The following is a 16,365-nucleotide window of genomic DNA, read 5'->3' as shown; positions in this document are numbered from 1 at the left end:
TTCGGTAAAGCCTTTGACACAGTTTCTCACAGCATTCTGCTTCAGAAACTGTCAGCCTCTGGCCTGGACAGACGCACACTCTCCTGGGTTGAAAACTGGTTGGATGGCCGGGCCCAGAGAGTGGTGGTCAATGGAGTTAACTCCAGCTGGAGGCCAGTCACAAGTGGTGTCCCCCAGGGCTCAGTACTGGGTCCAGCTCTGTTCAATGTCTTTATCAATGACCTGGATGAGGGCATCGAATGCACCCTAAGTAAGAAGAGAGACAGCTGGGAGACGTGAGAACAGTCATAGAGTGATGGTCAGGAAATCACTAATTTCACATCACAGAATGAGAGCCATCATACAAAGCCTCAGCATCCTACCCCAAAAACAGAAATCAGCTGTCAGAGGTGTCAAGACCAGGATTTTAGGTGAATTGCCAAACTGTCACCAAATATTATCTCCCATACTATGCTTGTCCAGTACGGTGTTTGTCACTGGTTGTAGTCTGAGACTGGATAATGGAACTGGGTAGTGTGTGATCCCATCAATCATTCCTTCACTTGTGTTTATAGACTCCACCTGCAAAAGGGGCATCTTAACCTCAGGGGAAAGATACTCTCCTTTGTCTTGCCAAGTAAAGATTTTCAACAGCCTATTAACCATGAAAGCTCTTTATTTATTGTCTCATACATCTTTCCACAAAACAGGGCTGCCATGTCTTTCCCCATGGAGGGTTTTCCAGGACAGAATTCAAGCACATGCATGTCCAGCTCACCTCACCATGGAAATCCCATGATGGACGAGGCTGTGCAATATAAACCTGGCATCCTGAGCACAGGACTCTCTCTGCATCATGTACAAAATATTCAACACATCTATTTCAGTGTGTAACAAGTAGGGCACCTGCACAGGACACACTAGTTCATCTGCAGTGCATGGACTGCATAATGACCGCATAATGTTTCTGCATAAGAACTCTGATCAGGCCATTGAACACCTACAATTGTAGGCAAACATCCAAAGACAGCAGATTTCAGCCAAACATCATTTCAAGGAAAGACAGCCTATCTGGAAGATATGGAAGAGTAACAGTTTTACGAGACCTGAGCAGGCTCATCCTGTCAGAACTGAATTCTCCTGCTCACTCATTATAAAATCAGTTTTCTTTACCTCAAGAGAAAACAAGTCTTTTGGGCTTTTATTACAGAATTCCATGTGGAGGAGAAAAGAGCAATCTTGTCTCTCCTATATCACCCTCTCTTGCTCAGGTATTCCGTCTCTGCCTTTCCTAGCTTTGATAACAAGCCTGTCCTTCTGTGGCTTGTTCCAAGCCGGTGGACTCACTAAAACTTTTTCTGCTAATCCAAGCCCTGAGCCACGCAGTCTCCAGAGTGTTTATCAGGGAAGGATTTGCATCTATCCAGTCCAAAGGCATTTGCTTTGCAAACTCAGGAGAGGGCTCTGGAGTCAATAAAAGAAAGCTGCAGATGTTCCCTGAGGCTCACTTTGTACCAGCACTTGCTGGCTCCTCCCTGCTTACTGTGGAAGTATGGACATGAGCAAGCCCGTGGGGAAAGAATGGTGCCACCATGGAAAACAGCAGATGTAAAGAAAAAGAAAGGAAATCACGAGGACGGCAGCCAAGCTTCCCACAGCCCAAACCCCAAGAGAAACCTGGAAAACAGTAAATGCAATTTGCTGCAAAACACAAAGTTGGCACACATTGCTGAGGGGGTGCACATGCAGAGGCAACATCGCCCAGGTACGTAGCTTCTAGTCTGAAACATTTGTGACAGAGGGAGAGCCAGCATTAGACCTCTGATAATTACCTTTGGGTAGTAATAGTCCCATTTTGTTAGCTCAGTGGAATGTGTTAAGGAAGGGAAGAAAAGTGAGTATAAAACCAACTCACATCACGCATACAGTAGGATTCTTACCTACCTCCGAAGGAGGAAGTGTTGAATGTGACTTATTTGTAAAGCTTTTCCCTTGCAAGCAGAAAATGTCCTCTTTGGAGGACGTCAACGTTACAGTACATAGTGCACTAAGAATTGAAAATCCTCTCCTAGGGAGAAGGGGTTTGCTATGAACAAATACCATGTGTTACTGAGTAGCGCAGCAGAGCAGATCACAGACAATCTTTGTGCTCTCCGTTTTCATTCAAGAAGTCATGCAGTGTGTCAGAGACAGCATCAGCTGCTTCCATAGCTATGAAAGAAAACTACATAGCAGTCTGAGTAGTAGAGTTAATCCTCAGGATAACGATGACAATTTGGCCATTCAGCTAGCAAGGAGAGCCCTTCTGAGCTTTTGTGCAAGGTCTTATAAAACATTAATATAGCCAGATGTAGCAACAGCAGTGAAGTAGTACTTCAATGCTGGGTAGGCAAAGCCATATTAACAGCCCAGGGCTAGTCTCTGTCTGTTTCACTCCCAGACTCTGATCATGCACTGGTGGCAATGATTTCATGCAATCTAACTCCCTCTTGGAGGAAACCTATGCACAGCTGACAGGATAATTTTTCCATTATCTTCTCTAGACAGCCAAACACTCTGGAGTGCCTTTTGCCAAAGACAGGTCCCCAAGACCATCCTATAGACCTTCACCCAAGAAGGTTATCCCGTTTTGGGGTCAAGCAGGCAGTGCGTGGAATCCAGAGGATGTGAGAGTCATCTGCCATGAAACATGGATGTGCTAGCCCCAAGCATAAGCAACACAAATCCATCCATCTCCATTAGTTTGAGATACTGTATTTTTTCTGCAGGCCACCTAGGGTTGTAGCAGCACAAACAGCCCAATCATATGTGCTACGAACGCTAGAGTTCGACTTTACATTAGTAATCACATGTGCCTTGCCCACGCTTCTTGTGTCTCCTTTGTCTCAGCTAAAGAGGTGCTACCTGCACAGCTTTTCCCTCCCTGAAGGGGTGAGGAGGAAGGGGGTGACCTGGCTTCCCATTGTGCCCCCATTCCCTCCCTAGATCCCTCCCTCCCTTGCTGAGCCACTCCAAGAAGAGACCATGCTGCTTCCACCAGAGTAAGCCAAAGCCGGACAGACTTGCCTTGCACTTGTGTTGGGACACGAGGAGGACTAACTAGGAGGTTATGCTGAGTGAAGGGATGTAGGGCTAGATGACAGGTTTCCAGGTGGACCCTTCTCTAGTATTCAAGAGACTGGGCACCCTGAGGGGGATCTGTCAACAGAAAGGCAGAACCTTCACCTCAGAGTGCAGCTCGAGCAACCTTTGACAGGGCAGTGCCAACACCACGGATAGTGCAGGTGGTGCAGCCTGCCCCGCAACACCAGAGAGCAGTGAAGCAGTAGCTGAGCTGATCCCATTGGGAAGAGGCATTGCTGCTGCATTCCTGTGTGATCCCTCCACTTTGGAGGACACAACACTTGCGAGTTGTTGTGGGGAAGATGACTGAGCCCCAGTCGGGCAATCCACAAACCTGCATGGCCCTTGCCCAAACCAACCTTCCAGCCCTCTCCCAGGTGAACTGCAAGGCAAGGGATTGCTGCTCTGCTAACTCCCCCTTCCAGCTCACAGGAGTGCTGAGGTTTAAGGACAACCTCTGGAGCAAGACTGAGACCCCACCACAGACTCAATTAACCCAGATGGTAAAAGCTGCCTTCCACTTATGCTTTCAACTTGTTTTGTTTTAACCTGCAGCAGCAGCAGATCTTGTTATCCCTCTGCCTGCTTGACCAAAGAGCCTTCTGTCATCATTTCCTGGCAAGTACTTACAGATTTGGATCAAGTCAGCCCTTAGCCTCCTGGGTGATTGTTGAATAAACAGAACTCCCAACTCTTTCATTACAAAGGCAAGTTTTCTAGTCTCCGAATAGTTCTCACTGGTCTCCTCAGAGCCTCCTACGAAACAGCAGTGTGTTTCTAAGCTGCAGGCTCAGGGCTGGACACAGCATTTCTGCTGCAGTCACTCCAGAAGCAAGAAGACAGGTGACACCATTGCTCCGCTTCCACTCCACTGCTGCTCTTTGTGTCCCAGCCTTGCTCTGGGACTGCATTTGCCACTGCCAGCTGAAAGACCTTTGATATCCAAATCATTTGTCTGCAGCCAGCTCAGATGGGTTCCAGGTTACTTCACAGAGAATTGACTTGTCTTAGTAATGATTTCTTTTTTCCCCCGTCTGTGTTTACAACAACCCTCGTATTGTGATTTCTTCTATGCCCCACTCATGGCTCTTTCCAACCCAGCAGCATGCCCCCCAGGTGTCTGGCTCCTTTCAGTGGACAGCAGGATTCTCTGTCTTTCTAACAAAAAGGTCAAATTTATCCAGTAGTGAGTGATGGGTTGGCACACATCCCAGGCCATGTCAGCAAGCTTTGTCCTACTAGCTGTCAGTCTGAGACGGGCCCCTAGCAGGACGTCACCAGCAAGCTCATGTCATGGTTGGCTGAAATATACCAAAGTGACCAGAAGAACCTCCTGGAGGAGACAGGCTCTCCAGGGCAGAGCGAGGACTTCAATCCTGAGTTCTGCAACCTGTTTAGCAAAAGCCAAAACCAAGGAAGACAGGCAGTGTGCCACGGTCATCGCCCTACCACTGCAGAGGTGCAGCACGGCAGGTAGGATCCATGCTCCTGTCCACTGCCATGTCTGTGGTGCCACACTGCAGCCATTCACTGAGTAGTGACACAGCCCAGAAATTCCAAATCATTGTGTGCATCATAATGTCCGGCATACACAGGGGCCCGGCATACCCCAGCACCCACCTCGTTTTATGTTACTGCATAGTGGCCAATTCCTGCTGTCAGTTAGTTGAGCACCTGGGACAAGCAGTATTTGAGCAAGGTGGCAGGCTACTGGTCTCCAAATCCCTGACATTCCTTTGTCCAGCATCCATCTGCAGCGATGCCACTATCGCTGCTGCAAAATTTAATGTGGCCCTTTGTAGAGTGGCAGGAGGAGAAGGAGGATTATGATTCCCTTTCTGTTCCCAGCTGCTGGAACAAACCTTAAAGGTATTTCCAGCTGTTTGTGCGTTTCATGGGTGAAAGGGTCTGCCCCTTCTCTATACTGAGAATTTTGCCACATTCACATTCCGCCAAGAGGAACAGGAGCAGGCCTCCATGTCAGCAAAGCTTTGCTTGGAAAGCTGACCTGAGCTACGTGGGTTGTTGTTAGGGGGCATTAAAAAAAAGACTACCCTATGATCCCCACCAGCGCTAAAGATTTTGCTATACTGGTGCAGACCCCAGACAGCTTTCCCTGCAGGGCTCCAATCCAGTTATTGTCTCACTTTTCTTCATTGTTACCTGTTTTCTCCAAGGTATCCATTTGAGTGCTCACTACAAATCTGAAGGATTTTGCTTAGCACAAGCATGAACCCAACATGTTCTGAGGCATTGGCGCAGGAAGGACAACGGGAAACAATTTTTAGACAAACACTTTAGTGTTTTTTCATTTCAAAGACATCTTGATCATAAGTGCCACAAGGGTATATTTAAACACTCTCTCAAAGTCCATTTAACATGGTTCAGGTAAGGCATGAGCACAAAGGGTTTCAATTTGATTAGGGTTATTACTGCCTTGCTAGCAGGTGCCAACAAATAGTGCTTTTCTTTGTTAGCAAATGTCTTCTGTATGAAACTTTCAAATTAGAAAGTATTATTTTAAAACATACCAGAAGCTATTTGGCTCTGGAATTACTCAAGACATTCTGAAAAAACTAGCATTTCCTTTGATAAACATGGAGGCACCACTGAAGAGCACCAAACACAACATAAAGGAGCTTGAAGGCAGAGGCAACTTTGTGTAAGGAGAAAATCCCAAGAGCTGATGTTACGCTGTTTCTAACAACACGGCTGTTAACACACTGCTTAAGAAAGAGAAATAATTAAATTGAATTTATAGGTCATTCTTCTTTTGGAATAAATGCAGACCAGGCGTATTTTGTTTATGGTTTTGGTTTTTGGATGAAAAGTCATGCAGAACTATCAAAGTGTGTGTGTTTGTGTTGAATCCAGTAATAAGGTGGACTTAGAAAGAACTGCAGCAGCCCAAGCAGTGGACAGAAGCCTCTGTCCTTCAGGACGGCACAGTTACAGAGAGATAGGTCTAAACTACTAGCTTCAAGCAGCAAAACAAGCGAAAACAAAAAGCGAGACACTTTTACTATGCTGTGGCTTAAGCCAAACTTTTTGTCATGCACCATTTTCTGGGCTTGGGGAAAAATTAGCATCTTAATGAGAGCACATTACAGAAAAAGTGCCAGAAATGGAGATGTGCTTACATGAACACATGAAGGTCCATTCTGGATGGTGCAAGCAAAGTTGCAAGGATAGCCCTGGGACTTAGCAGGCAAAATGGGCACCAGTTTTATGATCCCTACAGGTTGTCCCTACCCTGCAGTACTTCTCTCTTTTTGGACTAGCACCCAGAAAATTGCAGAAAGTATGCTTGAAAACTTCTGCTGCTCCTGTAAAACAACCCTCTCCCGCCTACCTCTTGGCACTGCTTCACCCTACCTTATCATGCTAGTCTGATGTGCAGTCCTGCAATCTTCTCTGCACCATAGTCTTGCCCTGAAGGAAGGCAGGGAGTTATCAGCTGCTTTGGCTGTCAGTCCCCCAGTCACGCCTCCATCCCACCTGCAGATTCACATTCTGCTTTCCGCAGGGTAATGCAATTGCCACCTCCTCGTGACTGCAGGCTGAAAAGCATCTCAAAGCCTGCAGTCATCACTGCAGTTGCTACCCAGAGCTCCTGTCCCGGATCAGCCAGGGATCCTAAAACTGCCTGGAGTTTTCAGACACAAGCAGATATTAAAGCTCCCAAGTCATCAGGGTCCCAAGGGGCAGCAAGATATCCAAAGCCATGCCTGACAGAAGCTCTAGCATTACACAGCTTTCTCTGGCACATGCCTGTCCATCCAAAATGAAGATGCAGGCAATAAAATTATCTCTCTGCTGTGCCAGCAGTAGTTATTTTCCCATTGAAAAGAAGATTTCTTTCTATGTACAAAAAAAAGGAAACAATAAAACAACCTTTCAAAATAGCAACTTTATAATAACAAATAACATTATTTGCTTTAAATTGGCTGGGATTAGTAGATCCATGTGAAAAGTTTCTGTTCTCAGATCACAGAAACTGAGTCTCAGAGTTTTTAAATCAATTATATATGGATGGATATTAATAACACTATAGCACAGGGCTGAGAGAGTGCACACATAAATAATCGTAATTCAGAACACATACACACCGCCAGCTCTCTGTATTTCCTACTCCATGCCTTTCAACTGCAGAAATCACATAATGATCACTTCCAATTCTAGGTATCTTAATTTGGAAATAATCCTTTCAACTATATTAACACTTTAGGCATCCCACACAGAACTGATTGCTCTAAGATCTCCATTATTCATTTTAGAAAAGTGTATGCACGCTTAATATTTCCTAATAGGTACCAAGAAGCTAAAGGCAGAAAAGTCTTCTAAAATAACTCAAGCTATTTTAAGAGGATCCAATTTAAACAAGTGCCAGCTAAAATATTTCTGGATTGAAAAGTTTTCTATAGTAACTTGCAAATGCAAAATCAGTCACCAGAACAGTTCTAGCTGCCATCTCTTCTTGTCAGAGAACTATACTTCTGTCCAGTTAAAAATCCCTAGTTTGAAAATAGGAAGGTGTGTGCTGAATGCTGATTGTTACCTAAACATTTTAGAAACATCTTCATGTTCTTAAACGATAGCTTACAGAGAAGGCCAAAGAACTAGTCTATCCAGGAGCTAGCAGAAGGCTCGCTCCAGCAACTGCCAGGAGAGATAGATCTATAGCTTCTGAAGAGAGGACTGTTGGCCAGGCTCCTGCCAGTGCATGCTCAGGCCTAACATGGTCAAACACAGCCTTTTCCATGGATCTCATGGACCTCATGTTGGGCTGCAGCATCCCACATAAGTACATTTGCAAGATCGAGACCAGAAGACCCAGTGCCCCTACTCTATTTTTCATTCTGTCTCCTCCTTTAAATTCCTACTACAAAGCACGCAAAAGCTTCATTGTAGTAAAAAAGAAAAAAGGTAAAAAAAAAGAGGAAGATGTGGACCTGAACATAAAAAGGAGAAAACTTGATGTTGGCCACACAGATGACAAATCTGTTGGGTTGTTTTGCTGTTTTGTTTCCAGAAAGTTGCTGTTGAATCCTGTGGGAAATGTGATGTTCTTTCCTGATTTGGAAGTCAGGCTGCAGATCTCGGCCTCTGCACTCATTTTTAAGCACCTGCCTTTCAGCAGGTGGATTCCAGGCTCTCGCCACAGCCCTCTGTGATTCCAGTTATCCTCTCTGTGTCCACCCAAGTCAAAAAGCGCGTTAAAAAAAGGTATGGACATCCAGGTGTGATGGGTGTGAATCATGTGCTTAAATGCTCAGGCAGGCAGAGAAACATGACACATCCTCTTTGGATGTGCTGCTGCCACAAGCTCTCCTGCCTGTGTTGCTGCTGGTCTGGGCCAGGAAGACAGCAGCCCTGGCACAGTATGTCCAGGTCTTGAGCTGCAGGAATTTGCTTCTGCTCTGAACAGCTCGGGTCTTCCCCTGAGGCAGAGGATGGACTCTGCAAGTGGAAGTGGCAGATTGAATTGCCTGTGCCAAGGAGCAAACCAGGAATAACAGCTGTTTTAGCCCCAAAGAAATGGCTGTCAAATAGCAGCAGTCCCTTCCCGGAGAGACCAAGACTACATAGGTCTCCAGTGCAACATTAGTTGTAGAGTCCAGCACAGAAGAGGATTTGAAAGCCTACACCTTAGTACTAGAAACTCTGTGATCAATCTCACCAGGGTTGGGGGAGTCAAGGCAGAGCAGCAGAGCACTGAATTTCAAGCTTGCACCCACAGGCACCATTTCTTCCTCCAGCACAGCTGGACAGACAGAGCACAAAAATATTGTAGAAGTCCATACACTGCTGCTTTAAATAGCAGCTAATCCTTAAAGACCACAAACTCAAGAGAAAGCTACATCTGACAGCCTGCAAATCCCCAATTAATTCTAATCACTGCTGTCAAATTATATCAAGTACATTAATAGCAATAGATAATAGACAACTAAACATGAGGGTTGGTTTTCAGTTAGTGGTTTAGCTCACCAGAAGACATCTCAGCACATGCTCCATGCAGGGAGCTCGCGCTGCTCACACACTGAAGCAGCCTTTGCAAGAAAGGAGGCCAGGGGCTGGGGACCTGATTCGGCGATGTATATGGGTATGCAACCACTTTCAAGGACAAGGTGACGACTCACTGAAATCAGCCTGTGGAGAGACATCACTGACTCAGGGCTGACCCAGTATTCACACATTCCCCAGTTTTCCTTTTCCCCCACTTTGTTCATTATTTCTTCCTAGTGTTTTCTATGCCTCATCTGGAAACTTCCGTCTGATTCCAAATGCTCCATCCATACTACTGTTCTCCTGCCTGCTCCTATCCTTACCTATCCTTCTCCTTCTATCCTGCCCAGCCTCTCTCTCCAATGACCATCACCGCTCGGAGATGTAACGTTCTGCTGGTTTTGGTCTACTAAAGTTGCACACCAGCCTTGAACACAAGAGTAGCTAGGTGTCCGTGTAATCCCTTGAGAGGGCTTTCTCCACATGCTTAAGCATTTGCAGGATTTAGATCTTTGATTCTCAGACCCTTGAGTCAGAGAATGCATCATACTCTTTGCACGATCAACAGCACTTAAGACAATTACATTCAGAAAATAATAATATGCATATGCCTACATAAAAGCAGCATGACACTGACATTTCAAATGCAGAATTGAACTGATTTGGCCTTTATTTTCTAAGAGTACTTAAGACATTTTAAACAATACAGCATCAGGCAAGTAGAAGATCTCGGTGATGGCAACTGGAAATGATTTGCAAGTCTAGGGTCTCTTGGCAGTATGAGCAAATCTCCCCTGATTTCAGTGGGAATGGAGCAAGGCCATTAAGTAATACCATTAAAAATTGCGTTCCAGGCAAACAGTATCTTTGAAGGGTCTGTGGGGGAGGGTGTCACATGCAAGAATGTAAGAAAACCTAATTGATCTGATGAAAAGAAGCCAGCAATTTGAGTTAAGCATCCAACAGGAGGTGAAACACTTCTGGAAAAATTACACTTACTCTGTATTCAGCTAAGACATTTTCAGAACATCACATATAAAAAACCCAACTATAATAATTATAATCGTTGCATCAAAGAGGAAAACTGCCCAGTCGCTTAGCTTTTGTTTCAGCTAATCTATGTTCACTACACTCTTCATGCAGATGAACACATTTGTTGCAAATGCACACATTTGTTGCAAATGCATTAAAATTACTTTGCTAATCATGTAGCATTTTATCATCAGAATTTTCAGGCTTTAAATAGCTTGTTTGTGCTATACCTGCCTGCTAGCCATGCCTAGCACACGATACATTTTTGGTGTCATCATGTTGGCTCCGCCAAATGCACCCTAGGGCACACGAGCTGGTCCTACAAGGTACATTTCCAGGCGATGCAAAAAGAAAGACTGACCTTTCTTTAACTGTGTGTCAGTGCTGATCTGCAAGACAGAAGAGTACTGTGTGTCCCTTCTGGTATCAGATAGACCCAGCCCTATTCCCACACCACTTAGTGAAGGGGAAACAGCATTTGCCCCCAACTCACAGTCCAAGTGCCAAGCAAGCTGTGTGGCATTGCTCCCTACATGTCTGTTGAGGTGAGAGCCGTGCAGCTGGTCTCACACACACTGTCAGACGCAGGAATGCAGAGAAGGGTGGAAAGCCTGTCATTTCTGCCCTGCATGTGTTCTCAGGAGCCAAAACAGCTGTCCAGATCCCAGAAGGATGCTGAAGCAGAGCTGCAAGTGTTGACCATAGTCTGAGCTAAGAAACCTAAATCAAAAGCAGTAAAACTCTGCTAGTGAGGCACATTTCCCAGGTGACTCCAGCTACTTCTTTCTGGAGCAAGTAAGAAGGAACTTGTAGGAGCTTCTTCAGTCAGTATGCATTTAAATAAAGCTGTTCTGGGTCCAGGGGTACTAGCAAAGCCTGGTTTCAACATGCATCCTTTGCCAAAGCTTACCTGCATAGACTGGTCAGACAGCTGCTTTTATGTGGACTGGGCACTGTCTAAGTCCTGACCACCAGCCTTTACTGAGGACATGCCCCAGGATCCTTGTCTATGATATACTGCTGATGCTTAGCCGTATCTCCATAGGCTAGCCCAGGAAGTTTATAGGAAAGCACGAGGGAAGCCTAGGATTCCTGTGCTGCGGCATGCCACCTAGCAAGTCTAAATAGGAAATGCTGGACACCTTCTGTCAAGACCCACAGTGGAAAGAAGATGTTCACATCCTCACAAACATGCCACTGGCAGAGTTGCAGACAGCAAAAACTCAGCAGCACTCCTCTCTAATGGGCTTCTCTCTTTTCTCAGCAGCTGTCTCCTATAGGGACAATAAGATTCTTTCATGATCAAGGCATCACCAGCACAGTTCTTCTGGAGGAACCAGGCTTTCTGTTGCCACTGCCAAAAGTCCTGAGCAGTAATGAGCAGAGGGAGTTCATGTGCAGCCAAGAGAGCTCCACCAGTCATGTTTGTCTCTTTTTAAGCCTTTCCCCAAAACAAAAAGTCACCTAGAAAACATTCAACTGTTCCCCCAAAACTACCTTTCTGTCCACATGCTTTGCATTTCTCATCAGTCAAGCACATCTGGTAGTCTATAGCCAACTGTAACAAGTACTACTTGGAGGTGCTGAGGCAGAATCACAGATAGTAGATTTGTTTGTCTCTTTTCCTTTTAAAGTCTACTTTTAGAGAATAAGGTGTTGGTTTCCATGGCCCTAGGTATGATTCAGCTGCACGTTTTCACAGCATCATAGAATAGTTTGGGTTGGAATGGACCTTAAAGATGACCCAGTTCAAATCCCCCTTCCATGGGCTGGGACACCTCCCACTAGACCAGGCTGCCCAAGGCCCCATCCTACCCAGCCCATTCACCCAAAGGATCTACAGACTAACTCTGCTCAGCCACTGTTGTACACATGTGATGACAAACTAACTTGTGCCAAACCAGCAAACCTAAACAACTGCATACAACACACCATTCTCCAGTGCCATTTCTGGGACCACAGACTCAGCTTTTTCAGACGATCAGTCCATGGAAACATCTTTTTCTCAACAAAATCTTGGGACCAGGCTGGACTATTCTGACCCACTGGGAAGTCCAACAGCCTTCAAAGACAGTGCTCTTCAAACAGCTTTCTTTTTTTGTATGAGGAAAAGTTCAGCTAAAGTCTTCCTATCTCACCAGACATAACCACCTCTCAGGGTAACAGCTTCAAGAGATCCCAAGTGTTTTGAATCCTGTATCTTCTGGTTGGTGACCAATACACCAACCATGCAGTAGCAGGTGCACATTAGCCATGTGAGCTATGCTGTGTCATATTCCGCATTGCGAGCGGTCTTTGCAGTAGACATTACCAAAAAGAACACACAGCATTGGTAAAATCAGAGGCATAAAAAAGGCAGAGGTGATGAAAATTCTGAGACCAAGCATTATGCAGAAACCCATCTCTAGTGGCTAGCACTCTCACTTTAAAGTTCACAATGTCATTCACAAAGCATGTGCTTTGAGCTACAGAGTGAACCTGAGTTACACCTTAAGCTAGCATCACACTGAAAATACATCTTTGTCGCCTGCAAGTGGGGAAGACAATAGTGTTACATTAAGCATGGGAGACAACTCAAGCTTTTTAGCAAATGCTGAGAGATGACAGGTCCTTTGTGATGGACCGATGCACCCCACAAGGCAAAATGCAGGGATCAATGTTCACAGGCCTAGTTCTTAGCCTGAAGCCAGAAAAACAGCTTCGGAAATCAAGTCACCTCCGTGTATGTGTCCTATCACATGTACCCAGCATGGGCCCACAGAGATCACATCACAGCAAGGGCACCACTTTCACTTGAGGCCTGATAGGCAAGCTAAGTGTTTTGGGGAATCATCTGAATCACAGCAGAAACAACGGCAAAATAGGGCCCTTCCTCATCAAATCTGGGAACTCTCAAGCTAAAGGCACTGAAGGAATTGGCTAAAAGCAGACAGCATTAAACCTCTTCTTCCAGTGATGCTTGTATCTATCTTAGAAGTACATATTTACATAAAACAAAACCAAAATTAACAACAGTTTTCAGCTGCTACGTTTGTCTCTTTAAAAAAGTGACACAGTTGTTTTATTTCCTATTGTTTAGATTTTTTAATATTTTTGTTATGAAATCAGTGACAAGCCCTTTGACTTCAGAAAGCAGCCTGGGAAATGGTGAGTAAAAAATGGCAGTCAACTTTAAACATAACAAAACCACAGAGTCCTTGACAAATGTTACCTGGAAGAGACTTCTGGAACTCACCCAAAACAACCTCCAGCCCACAACAGAGCCTGCTCCAAGATGGTAAGATATCCCAAGGGTGGACGTCTGGGCCCTACTCCAGAGCATAAATACACAGAGGAGAAGAGGCTCCTCTGACCTCCTGGCAAAATTCCATACTGTAACATGCACCTCTTACCTTTGGGACTGTTCCTGTGCCCTTCTGAGTAGAGCCCATCTTCACCACATCCATGCCCTCTCTCTTGGAAGCTGACTACAGCCAGAAGGGCTCCCTGATGCTTTCTCATTCCCAGGCCAAAACAAGGCGCTAATCACTATAAGCTTATGTGATTTAAGATTATTCATGGTTAACACAAATGTCTGGAGAGGGTCAGATGAACAAGGACATGCTGAAGATCTCCACTAACCTCACGAATCACTAATGTATAGTCACTTATTTAGATGACAATCTAATAACTCACTAAGCATTTAGGTAACTACTCCTGCTGTGAGCTCACCAGAATAGTCAACCCAAGAAACTCCTCTCCTGGAAGAACTTGCAAACTCAAGAAGCTTACTACCTGGTTTGGTTTGGTTTTTTTTCTGTTTTATTTAAACCAGAATTCACTTATAAGAGTCTTAACTCAAACTCCATCACGCTCTGGGACATGTTACAACTTCAGAGGAGAAAGAGGACACGATGATTATTTAACTAAGTAAGCTGAAGAAATGAAGAAATGTATGCTTAATACATACACAATACTTTGACATTTTATGAAGTAGTGGAATCTAAAGAACTAACCTAGAAGCAAAAAATATCAGAACAAAAGAATGAAAGATCTTGGAAATGCCACCCCATTTTTTTTAGTATTCTGTACCCCAGAGGCAACTTTCCCCCCACTTCTTCTGTCTCTTTATTAGCACCCTTTCTCTCGAAGTCAAGTCTCTTCTAAACATATTCTGTACAAATGCTAGGGAGGATTGCTAAGGAATTAACCAAATAAGCAAAAAGAGAAGATGTCGTTAATCCTCATGTGGTTGCTAGGCAACAGGCAACCAGAAAAATACTGAGAATGATGAAAATTATAAATGTGTACAACATTCACAAATGCACGCTGTTTTAAATATTCCATAATTTGCAGTGAAAAAACAATTTATTAAATGTACTTAATTTTCAAACCTCCAACAGGTCACAGCGAATGACATTAAGCTCTTCTCCAGGCAAACAGCAATATGTTGCCAGGGTACCTAAAATTATGTTGTGATACATCAGAAAAAAAAAAATCATTATCAGTGATCAAGGTGGCCTATAACTAATGTATAAAAATGAAAGGCCTACTTTTTACTATTTGCTCTATCTGAAACGAGATGAAAAGAGTATCTGTGATCCTAACAAATGTCTTGTCAGCTACCTAGGTCTTAAGAGCTTTTTATTTTCAGATTTTTAACAGAAGTTCAAGTTCCCTGTATGTTTATCTTCTGCTAAATCTCTAATACATTTAGATTAAATCCTATTGGGTGCTAACATTGAGGAAAGTAAGAGACAAAAACAAACCCCCATAAATAGAATATTGATAATCAAGATAGTCAGCAACACGTATCTTCTTGACGGAAACAAGGAAGACAACATTGTTAGGAATGAATTATAACTCATTCAACTGAGGTGGCTAGCCAGGTTGCTACAGGTAAGGTGATGCAAACACAACCTTTATTCTGCTGTTAACTTAGCCCACTCAACTATTTTCCTCCTCATGGCTCATAACTCTCTACCTTAGTGTGGAACACATGACCAAATATTCAGTACAGCTGCCACCAACCTGATATAAGATCTATACATTAATAAAAAGAAGAACAACATTTTAGCAGTGAATGGACTCCATAGAAGATTCATTACGTTGTTAGTCCACTAGAGTTTCTTACCCAGTGCCTGAAGTGCAGATCAAAATCCATTACAGATAATGATTGCATTCATCTTACAAAGAAAACATCACCTTAAAATAGAAATGCTGGCTATGTAAAACAAACAAAAAAATCTTTTACCTGTGATATTTGTACAATAATTTAATAATTTAATAATAATTTCAATAAACACACTAGAAACAAAATCCCACTTCCAGCTAATGAATAGAAGATCTTGTGAGCAGCACCAAGAAATCCTGTATATTTTTAGGATTCTGTAGCCTATGAAGGTAACAAATGGTATGTGCAAAAAATTTTTTCAGTGCCCATGAGACATCGGCCTGTATTCATATTAAGATGTACATTTTTAAATTCAAATCATGTAATATTTCCATTCTGTTATTTGGAGAGTGCTATAATGACAGCTGCAGAACAGAAGTTATGATTAAAAAACAGTTTATTTCAATTCAACATTTTTAAAGCAAACTCAGTTTTAAAATAGGACAGGGCTTTCAAATCCTGATCTTCAGTAAAATACACAAGGCTACTCTTCAAATTCTGCACAAAAACGTAAAGTCATCATTTTCCTTCTTCCATTTGTGACACACTGGACAGTCGTGCAATGCAGAACTGTGTTCCACACACTTGTTTTCAACCTTGCACGTTGTGAGAGCGGTTCTGATCCATGGCTGTGAAGAACAGGCAGATGGCGGCTGTGATGAATACATGCACTCCCTCATAAAGCAGTTTTGGCGAGAAGACACTCCATATGAACAGGTGGTAACGCAGACCTGTTATCAAAACAATGTAGATGGCAACTGGAATTGAACGCATTAGAGCATAGCAGAAACAGCCGTGACCCACTGCCGCTGAATTCCTGGTAATAAAAACAGAGGAGTTCATTCTCAGGCAAACTTAGTAGTGAGTTCCTTCACTCTAGCATTATTTCACAACATACAGAATACTCACAGCTCTCCATTTGGTGTTGGAAAAATCATTATCGATGCGACAATGTAACTAGCAAAGCTTGTCCTTATCGCTTCTATATATCCTATAATGTGTAAGTATGTTAAGTATAAGCATAGCAATTGTCACCACAACAAAGGCACCCAGTAGTTCATCTCAAACTTAGA

General features: G+C 43.8%; 1 protein-coding gene across 6 annotated transcripts in view; it reads right to left on the bottom strand.

Moving 5' to 3' along the window:
* Positions 1–5,037: 5,037 nt before the first annotated feature.
* The window catches only part of PIGG (phosphatidylinositol glycan anchor biosynthesis class G), a 95,527-nt gene continuing 84,199 nt past the window's right edge, over positions 5,038–16,365 (bottom strand). For 2 of the 6 annotated variants that reach the window (XM_054053496.1, XM_054053495.1), the window contains exon 13: positions 5,045–16,109. In XM_054053496.1, coding sequence (XP_053909471.1) covers positions 15,884–16,109 — 226 coding nt within the window. In that variant the 3' untranslated portion in view covers positions 5,045–15,883. Of the gene's footprint in view, positions 16,110–16,365 lie in introns of all 6 variants that reach the window. The other 4 variants (XM_054053497.1, XM_054053494.1, XM_054053499.1 and 1 more) reach the window with 4 other exon arrangements.

Source organism: Cuculus canorus, chromosome Z (genome assembly GCF_017976375.1).
Source record: "Cuculus canorus isolate bCucCan1 chromosome Z, bCucCan1.pri, whole genome shotgun sequence".
Lineage (NCBI taxonomy): Eukaryota > Metazoa > Chordata > Aves > Cuculiformes > Cuculidae > Cuculus > Cuculus canorus.
The sequence above is the reverse complement of the archived record's forward strand: the minus strand, read 5'-3'. Positions and strand labels throughout refer to the sequence as shown.